Consider the following 10,611-nt stretch of genomic DNA (forward strand, 5'->3'; position numbering starts at 1 on the left):
CCTCCTTAGGTGGTGCTCACTGCTATTTGCCACTGAGTGTGCTGTTGCACGGTTTCCCAATCCCGTGGCAAATTAGAGGAAAGCTTTCACATGTAGGCTCAGAAATCACAAGTAACAGTGAAGAGAAAGAAAATCTCTAAACACCATTTAAGGAAACAAGATCAAACACATTTGGGGCTATTCAGTATAGGAGACTTAACAAAGTATTAAAATTTCTAAAAGAATTAAAAACCATAGCCAAGCACAGTGGTGCACACAGGTAATCCCAGTACTTGGGAGGCTGAGGCAGGAAGACTGCTGTGAGTGTGAGGCCAAATGGGCCACAAGGTGAGCTGAAGGCCAGCCTGAACTGCATAACAAAACTCTGTCTCAAAAAAAAAAAAAAAAACTATATATAAATAAATAAATAAGAACTAAAAACATAAATGATGATACTGAAAAGATTTAATTATCTTCAGTAGATTATGTTTACACAAGCAGGGCAATACATACTAAATTGCAAAATACTTCCAACTTAATGGTCAAAATAAATTTTAAAAAATGCAAATTAAAATAAGCTTGAATTGTTTTCACCCTGCACCCTGAATGTCTATTAAGTAGAAAATGATTACATATATAATGAATTTAAAATATATCACATAATTCATAAAAAAAGAAATAAGCACCTTTCTAATCCACATGTGACCGAAATCATAACACCTTCTCTGGTGAAAGAATCTCAATCAGATAGGGATGAGTTAAGTCAGCTTCTCTCTGCCTACCAACTTGATATCATGTCTTCAGTGATCAACTGTCGATCAGCGAACCCTAGTAACTGTAAAAGCTCCTTAAGTAACAGGCGACACAGAGGTGCAGAAGACCTCCACTAAGTCAGTGTTGCTCAAAGTGTGGTCTGTGGAACCAAGCAAACAAATCCCCTTGAGGATTTGCTTCAAAATGCAGATCCTGTATCTGATGTGAAACTGCATACATCAGAATTCCAGGGAAAGGGCATAAGGACCGGAATTTTCACACCCCTCCCTAAGGTGCCTGGTACATTGGCGCTCTGAGAGTTACCCCAGCACCTTCCCTTTGAACTTCAGCCTCAGCAACCCCAAAGGGAGTTACCTGGCCAAGTCTATGCATTAACCCTTCCCACCCTGTCCCTGGTGTTCCCAGAAACACTGCCCCCTGAGTTGACAGATCTTATACCACACTATAGATAATCTATATAAAGCACATGTGATTCTTAAAAAGCTGCCTGGTGTGGTGGCACACACCTGTATTCCCTGCACTTAGGTTTGAGGCAGGAGAACCATCATGAGTTTGAGGCCAATCTGGGCTAGATAAGCAAGTTCAAAGCCAGCCTGAACTTCATGGTGAGACCCTGTTTTAAAAAAAAATCTCTAACATTCTCCCTAATTAATTTTAAAAGGTCTGTAAGATTTCTAAAGCATGGATGTGAAGCTTAATGCAATAAATTCCTGCAGGAGAAAAAAATACTGTGGAAAAGGGTTGGATGCCAGTCCAGAGGATTAGTTGGGAATGCAGAAGAAAACGCATCTAAAAGCAGTTGGGGAAGAAAGGCCAAATGAAGCTATGTCCAGATAACAAAATGCAAATCTATTAAAAGTTGGCGAGGCTGTTTTGTCCTCTCCGGAACAACTTAGAAACACAGGCTGAACATAAAGGCTGGCAAACACGTAGCCAGTGGGAGGTTTCAAACAATTCCCAACTTTTTGCCAACACATAAAAATTAAGAGATGTTTATTAAAAAAAGTTTGTCTTTTCATGGAAAATTACATAACTAGAAAAAGCAGCCACATGACCACACAATGCAGCAGCGGCTGCCAGCCAGGAGTGTGCCCTGGGGGGTCTCAGGAGTAGCCCCAGTCCGCTTCTCTCTTCAAACCAGCTACGAAGCATGTGCCCTGGCCCCCAGGGCTTCCAGGAATCAAAGCACAACTTTGGCCTCTCTGTGCCCCACTCTATCTCTAATTTTTAAAAATCGCACTAGAAAGATCCTTTCCTACCTAGTCAGTGTTAGGAAGAATTAAATAATGGCCACAAATTACCTGAAATTTGCTGTCAAGTTCTCCCCCTTAACCGTCCATTAAAAATCACTGGGAGAGTTTTTTAAAATACCGATATTGGGGCTGCATCCCCAGAGATTCTGGGTTCTTAGGCCTGCAATCAGGATAGCATACAGTCTTCCTTCCTGGACAGCAATGGTGAGAACTCTGACCTTACGAGAGAATGTAAGTTGCTGAGTATGAGAGGTACACGTGTTGCAACATCAGTCTCCAAAGGCGAGGTTTTTGCCTCTCACTCCGTGACAATTCACATCACTTCTTACTTTTGGGAAAAGGCTATTATTCCAAAAGACTACCGAATGCATTTATAAACTGGAAAAGACGGTCAAAATATATTCTGATTTCTGCCATTCATTTTTCCCTCCAATACAACTAAGGAATAAAACACTAAGGAAATAAAAGGAAATTATCCCAAGAGACAAAACTCAGGCAGCACAAATAGCTCAAATACAATAAAGGAAGGCTCACAGTAGCAGGCTTGTATGAGAAAGTAAGGTTGCTTTGAAATTCATCAGTGCACTAAGTAGAAAAATTGTCAAATATTAAAAAAGAACAATTTCCTCAAGACTTTCCAGTAATGGACCAATTTTTATCTTAAGAAGATGAATTCCAAATTATTACCTCTCTCTGAGCTTTCTGCTAGGTACAGTGCATTTATACTTCCCATCATGAGAAATGCAAGCTCCTGTCATCTAATTTTCAAACGCAATACCACCTTCCCTTACAGTTGAAAGCTGTATTTTCAAAACAGTTGATCATAACAATCTATATACCCGACCTCTACGAGGCACTGGGAAGCACAGATTTCTTCGCATCACCATACTTTACAACTCTTTTAAAATGAGTTTCAGAAAGATCTGAAATTATGTGTAGATCACTTACAGTACATGGCAGTGCTTGAATTCAAACCCACATCTGTCTGTCTGTCTGACTCCAAACCTGCATTCTGCAAACTAAAACCACTGCAGAAAGATCTGTGCCCACTGTCCTGATTTTCCCAGTTAGAAAGACAGGTGACAACCTACTGCACATCACAGAACAAGCTAGAAGGAGCTGTGGCAAAAGCCTGACCTCTACTCTCCAATCCCTGCTCTTCAGAGGACCAAGCCACAGTTGATGTGCCAGAGGATAAAAGCTGTAGGGACAGAAGTTATGTGTCATCTATGGACAGAAATAAATTATTGATTTCTGAGAATCTTAACTATACAGCTTAGTTTCAACACAGGGCTGATACAAGCCTGTCTGTTCAGGTCCCCTAGAGGCACATACCAAGGTGAACAAATTTATTTGTTCCAGAATCTTCTCATGCATCCTTGAAACAGTGATGCTGATAACACATGGGCATGAGCACCAGCCCCTGGCAGAACCTCATCCTGCCCCTGGCTGCTCTGAGAGCATCTCAGATGACCAGGAGGACACCCCGAGGAGGACTGGCATCATCTTATATGGGTTTTTCCTTTATTTGTGAAATCGTAAACAGACTACTTCATAAAACTCCAGCTAGAAGGTCTCATTCTCATGAGCCCCACTATCTGAAGAGGTTCTAACGGGAGTGTATTGGTTTGCATCTTGATGGAGTAGTGTCCTCTTCTTTAGACTGCTGACATTGTATCCTCAAACCTGCATTCCAGGAATGGTGCTGATGTTGTGATTTAGCCAAGAAGTGATTTTTCGAAGAAAAAAGAAGGGGAAAAAGCAGGCACAAATACAGCTTTCCTGCAAGAGAAAGCAAACAGGCTTTATCACCTAATAAACATGTCTTGCCAATCAATACTTATTTGCCCTCTTTTCTAAAGCAACTCCTGAGAGCCACTTGAATTCTATCACTATGGATAATTCTTGAAGAAATTGCATTCCTACCTCTTAATGATGTTCGAACAAAGCAAGCACCTCATTTTATTAAGTCCAACTACCCAGGGAACTGGTTCAAAGTATAAGATATAGTTAAAATTGAAGCCTTAATCATTGCAATGTGATACAAACTCTACCATGTTATCAAATCTCACCAAGCCCAGTCTCTCGACTGCCTGCAGCAAGAACAAACAGATGTCAGGGCTATTTATTTTATTCAAAAATGACAGGAAATCAAAAACCTATCAAATGCATGTGTCAGCAGCAACACCACAAGCATACTGGTTAGTGAAATTTATGTGCCTCCTTGTTGGCTCAAGACAAAATCAACTCCCAAGCTTTCTAATTTTCAAATGCCGGGCTGGAGAGATGGCTCAGTGGTCTAAAGCACGTACTTAGAACAAGCTTAGCAAAGCATCAGGGACCGCGGTTCGATCCCCCAGCACCACATGCCAGCCAGCCCTGCCCTGGGCTGAGCTGGCCACACACACACACACCACTCTCTCTCTCTCTCTCTCTCTCTCTCTCTCTCTAATAAATAAAAAATTTAAAAAAAATAAAAATAAAAATAAATAAAAAAATAAAAAATTTTCAAATGCCCACTTAAACATACAGATCAGAGAATTCTAGGAAGTTATCATTAGTCGTAGGTACCATATTCCAACTGGTTACAAAATGTGTGACTTTAAATTATGCACATTTGAGATGGCTTGGGACATAAAATATTAAAGAATCTTTCTTTATGCACATTTATGTAAATTCAACAAAATATCTTTTAAAACTGAGAATTACAAAGTCCCAGCTCTGGCATATTGAGTAAACTGCAAATAGCACCTTATTATTGCCACACCATAGCACCACTTTATGTGCTAACAAAATGCCCATTACTAGCCCATTGTAAATATGCACTAGAACTTTATGAGCAATTTCAGTGACCACCGTTGCTCATATTTTTAACTCCACTGTTGTTATTTTAATACTCATTTATGTCTTACAGTAGCATCATCCAAATCTTCACAAAGTAATAATGTTAGAACTAATGCAAGGGACATAAAATGTCAAACTATAAACTTTAAAACAGAGGTAAGGTGTGCCTTTTTTCAATACTAAGTCAACTACAGTGGTCCATGCCTGCTGGGGAGCTAATGCAAGAGGATCCAAAGTTGGAGGCCAGCCTGGGAATCTCAGTGAGACTTTTCCTAAAAAATTAAGTTAAATTAAATGGGCAAATGATGAAGCTCAGTGGAAACTCCATGTCTAACATGTGTACGACCCTGGGCTTGATCCCAAGTACTGGGGGGAGAAAAATCACAACAAATTTAGAATCCCAACCCAGGAGACAATAGGCTTTTCCTTTAACAATCGAACAGTTACTATTTTAGGCTGTAAGGTCTCTCACAAATACTCAACCCTGCTGCTATTGCTTTGAACATCATCAGAACCATAGCTGTGTTCTAATAAAGCTTTATAGAAGCACACCACAGTCTGGATTTAGCTTACATGCTATAGTTTTCTGACCTCTATTCTCCAACAATAGAATCCCCATTTTTAGTGTAGCATTTCACTATTCATAAAACTAAACTGTAACAATCTCATCTTTCCATAGGGCTACTTTTGAGAAACCAGAAAGTTCCATCAAAGCAGAAACATTTCAAGACTTTATAAAAGACACTTCAAAAACTTTATAAAAATGGTCAAAAGACAGTAGTGAGGGAATGATAATGTGGCAATACAGCCGCAACCTCAAAGCCTCAAGCTTTCCTATATACTTGTGTCAAGACTCACCAACTGTACACTTAAAATTGGTTGATTTAACTGTGTATAATACCTTAATGAAGCTGATTTTTGAGAAGTCAGAGGCTCGGTGATACACTCTGATTTACAGTAATTGTAGATTTATGTGCTTGAGTACTCTTTGCATTTGCTCCTTTGAGAACTAGTTATGAGTTCTGAATTTGAATTCTATGGAATTCACTGCATTAAATACCACTGTCCTGTACTAAATTCCTACTAGCATTTAGACCTCAAATTCTTCTCTTAAGAGAGAAGAGTTGCTTTTTGTAAACAATGCGTAAAGCGCTTGCAAGCAGGCACAGGGGCCAGGGGTTTGATCCCCAGGCCTGTCATGCTGGTCCCAGCCCTGGGGCAATCTGAGAAGCGACTGAGACTGAGTGTGGTGGTGCACACCTGTAATCCCAGCACTTGGGAGTCCAATCTAGTAGTGAGACCTTAAACATCCTGTAGGACCTTCCCTAAAAACAGAAAAAATAAATAAATAAATAAATAAATAAATAAATAAAATAAACAATGCAAAGTCCTGAATTTATGACTTTGCCTTCAACCATAGTAAAAAAAGGGAAAGATAATCTAGGACCATAGGTGATGCTGTAAATGTGGCTAGCTTACCATCTTTACTAATAACACTTCAAATCCAAACTAACTCAAAACACAACTGGCATAAGTGACGTCTCTGTTTTTCAATTTGTGTTTGTCCCAGCTTAGAGCCTGTCAGCATTTAAACAATCAAAGCAAAAGTCAAACAAAAGGCAGAATGCTAAGATGGAAAAGGTATCAAAAGAAAATCACTCATCCAACTAATCTAAAGTTACCTCAACACATACATGACAATTTTAAAAACTTAGCTATTAACTTTCTCAGTGCCCTAGCTCTAAATCTGTCCTTATCCCCCAGATCTATGAACTAATTCAAAATCATCCTCCAAGTGTGGTCCAGGATTCAGCATGTGTATCACCCAAGAAGCTAAAGGGACAGGAGCCCACCCAAGACACTGAATCAGAACTCTGGGAGGGATCCCACCATTCTACGCTTACCAGATCCTCTGGATGATTCTGATCTTGTTTAAGTTTCAAAAGCTCTACTTTGAAATTTGAAAATAATAGTATACACCTTTTCTATGTGCAATGGTTGGTATATTGTATGAAGTTGAGAAGCCTAGAAGCTTAACTGAGTGACTCAGCAGGCCTACATCCTAGGTTGCAAAGGACTGTCCTTTTGTCTCTAAAATGTCATTCATTGTGTCAACTTGAGAAGTTTAAAAGCTTAACCAAATGACTCAGCAGGGGGCCAGGGTTCTCACTTTATAAATATCCTCATACTGTTCAAGGGGAAGAAGGCATGGCGGTGGTGTGAGTGGTGCACCCGCCCTAGAGTGGGTAGCCTGCCTACAATATAAGGAAGGAGGGCTAGGGCTGTAGCTCAGTGGTAGAAAGCATGCCTAACATGCATAAGGCCCTGAATCCAGCTCTCAGTACCACAAAAAAGAAAAATAAGGGAGAGAAAGAGCGTTTCTCCTCCAGTTTTGCTCCTGTTGCTTTTGCTTTCTTCTACTGCCGTGAACTGTTGCCTCCGTACCACACTATCCTGCTTTGGAGCCAGCCAATTATGGATGAAACCTCTACAAAGTTTGAGCTAAGGGTATTTGTCTCAGCAACAAGAGAAAAGTAATGAAGAAACTATGCAAGTGCTGGCCCCTCATTCAACACTAACTTTAGATCCCTCCCAAGGAAAGATGAAATCTAGTACTGAGCCTCACAAATATGCCAGCCTAGAGAAGCAGGGAGATGTGGCTAAGTTCTGCTCTATAATTTTAAAGGATTGGACAGATGTTGATCAAAACAGACTAAATATTTTTTTTTTTTACAATTCTATTACAGTAAGTAACAGATTGTCATTGTCACTTATCACCCTCAAAATATGTTTCCTTGCTTCAAATGTACCTATCCTATCATTCTTGCCACTTTCTGAAGCTGTTCTGGAAGTCCTTTCTTGGGAGAATCTTCATCTGATTTGTTACATAGTGGCCTTAGTGGCCTGAAATGATTCCAAATGTTTACCGTTAATGGTCATTTTGGCTTTGGGAAAGAGTCAGAAGTTGCACAGTGGTGCCAAGTCTGGTGAATAAGGTGGGTGAGGACTCCCTGTAATGTGTTTTGTTGTTTTGTATTTAGGACAGGGTGTACAGAGTCTCACTGCCTAGATCAGACTCACAGTGATCCCCATGTTTACAGCCTCCCAAGAGCTGGGATTATAGGCACATGCCACCACGCCCAGTCTCAATTGTTTTAGTGCGCCCTGGGGGCAGGGCTGGACAGCAGAGGCCAGGGGATCGAACTCCTGGCCTCTGCATTTGCCTAAGTTCCCTGTAATGTTTTTATAGGCCCATATTTTCATCGGATAGCACACAGAAATAGCAACATTATATACTTTATCATAAAGACCCTCACGGAGGACTTCCAGAGCTGCTTCAGAGAGTGGCAAGAACAATGAGATAAATGTGTTCAAAGCAAGGGGAATTTTTTGAAAGAGTTTAATGGCAATGTGTCTTGTACTGAAATACATTTTTAAATTTAAATATTCACTATATATTTTCATTGTGCCACATATTAAATTCCAACATTTTATGAGCACTTGTATGTACCATGCCTGTATGAAAGGAAATTATCTCATTCAGCCCTTCCAGTAATCTTTTTTTTTTTTTTTTTGTGGAACTGGGGATTGAACTCAGGCCCTTGCACTTGCCAGAGAAGCGCTTATTCCACTGAGCCATCTCCCCGGCACTTTTCCTGTAATATTTTCATCTACTAATGTGCAAGTGTACAGAAACTTCACTTAATCAGAAGGTACTCCAACCTGCACACAAGCAGAAATACAATAATTCTCCAGCTGGTGTTTACTCATAGCCCTGACCAGCATGTTTTGAATGCCAAGGCACTGGTATAGTTGAGTGTTCTTTTGCTTTTTCATTGTTGCTGCTGCTGCTGTTCAACACTCTCAAAGCTCATGATGCATTGCAAGACAATGTAAGCTAATTCTGAATTACTCAAGGCAATATTTGCTCTACGAAACTTTCACCTTCCTTCAAATGATAAAAACTTAAGTCGTATAAATTTGGTAAGGTGTAAATCCACTATATTCATTCAGCTTGGTATGTATTCTTTTAACTTTGTCTTTTTATTTAACAATAAAAGATGATTTCCTTGACGTAGACAATAGAAATTAAAAATGGGGAGAATGACTTTATAATTTCCCTCTGTTAATGCAACCCTACTTGCCCCAAATCAGAGGTGACCTGTTTCCATCCTGTGTCCATAGTGTATACTGTTAATTAATTCAAGGTGTTTTTACTCAGCACCTAAGGATCACTACTAAGGTTAAAAATCATTCATAAAAGCATCTCAGGCAGCCACTTCTGAGCAGTGAAAGTATAGATACACGTTGAGTATCGCTTACTGAAAAATTTTGGGACCAGAAATGTTTTTGGATGTCATATTTTTTCAGAGTTTAAAACATTTCTATATTTTATGAGCAAACTAAAAGGCAACAAGAAACAGGGTGGGAGACTTCATGGAATTCAAAAGGGATCTAGGGACAGGGGAGATGGAACAGCCAGGAGGACAAAGGGGAGTAAAACAAATGATTTGAGATGCAATATTTTACATTAACATTTGCCCCAAGGTGAATGCAATTATCATGAATTAAAAGCACATTCTAATGGAAAAAGGAGATAGATTATATATATGCTGAGACATTCTAGAAATGAGACCAAGTATAAGCATGAAGTTCTTTTGTTTCATATATACTTTATACTTGAAGCCTGAAATAATATTTAAATACAGTATTTTTTTGTTCCAGTGTTTCAACTACCACCTATCATGTAAGTCAGGTATGAAATTTTCCACTTGTGGCATCCTATTAGCACTCAAAATGTTTCAGATTTTGGAGTATTTATTTTTGAAGTTTCCAGATTAGAGATGTTCAACCTGCATGACTAATAAGATATATTTGTTTCACTGGCCAATCAATATGTTCCTTTCTTCCTTCCTGCTCCACTTAGAGCTTTAAACTCCTCCTTTTATTGTTCTCAGAACAATAAAATTAAGCCTCAGTTAATCTTGAGCTGCAATCTTTACAAATCTATGCCACTTTGAGAGACCCAATCATGGCAGATTGTGCTGAACAGTTTCAACAATTTGAATGTGGTTGTAACCCAGCACGTAGTACAAAACTGCTCTGAAAATCAAAGAACTAAGTAAATAAAGGCACTGAAGAGATAGTACAACACCTGCAAAATAGCATTCTGTGGCTATAACTGGGATATGTACAGCACGAACAGCCCAGGGAGGCTGATACATAATACCATGCTATAAGCATGAAAACACGGCGCAAGTAAATGATTCTGATTTGCTTCTGCTACTCACTGGTGATTCGTTATTCAGCTAAGGGGGCACCACACTGTTCCTTCAGCAGCATCTCCATTATTCTAATTCCCTATGGAGAGAAGAAAAAAACCATAAAAATAAAAATGCATACCTCACAGACAAGCATTCCACTTTATCACAGCCCTTCCCTTTCAGGAATCCAGGTTACGACACGTACTCATTTCAGGAAAGTGGGATCTCAGTCTTCCCTCATGGCTTTATGATATGTTATTCAGAGATATCACATACACTATATCCAGATATGCTCAGACCAACTTGGGAAGACAGGCAGAGCAGAATGTAGGGTCTTTACTCTTAATATAAGAAATCAACTCAGAGAAGTTCAGTTCTTTTTTTTTTCTTTTTTTTTTTCATTTATGTATTCGGTACAGGGCCTCATTACATAGCTCTCAGACTCCTAGTGATCCTCCTGTTTTCAGCCTCCCCAGTGCTGGGATTACAGGCCTTTG

At 39.5% G+C, this 10,611-nt stretch overlaps 1 protein-coding gene across 1 annotated transcript in view; it reads right to left on the reverse strand.

Annotated features, from left to right (window-relative positions):
• Nucleotides 1-1,354: 1,354 nt before the first annotated feature.
• Nucleotides 1,355-10,611, reverse strand: part of Prelid2 (PRELI domain containing 2) — a 108,640-nt gene continuing 99,383 nt past the window's right edge. The window contains exons 6-7 of the mRNA XM_004631232.2: nucleotides 10,142-10,211; nucleotides 1,355-3,788 (exon numbers count right to left, since the gene is read on the reverse strand). Of these exons, the coding sequence (XP_004631289.1) occupies nucleotides 10,152-10,211 (60 nt within the window). The 3' untranslated portion in view covers nucleotides 1,355-3,788; nucleotides 10,142-10,151. The remainder of the gene's footprint in view (nucleotides 3,789-10,141; nucleotides 10,212-10,611) is intronic.

This window comes from Octodon degus, unplaced genomic scaffold, assembly GCF_000260255.1.
Source record: "Octodon degus isolate 3935 unplaced genomic scaffold, OctDeg1.0 scaffold00040, whole genome shotgun sequence".
NCBI classification, from domain to species: Eukaryota; Metazoa; Chordata; class Mammalia; order Rodentia; family Octodontidae; genus Octodon; species Octodon degus.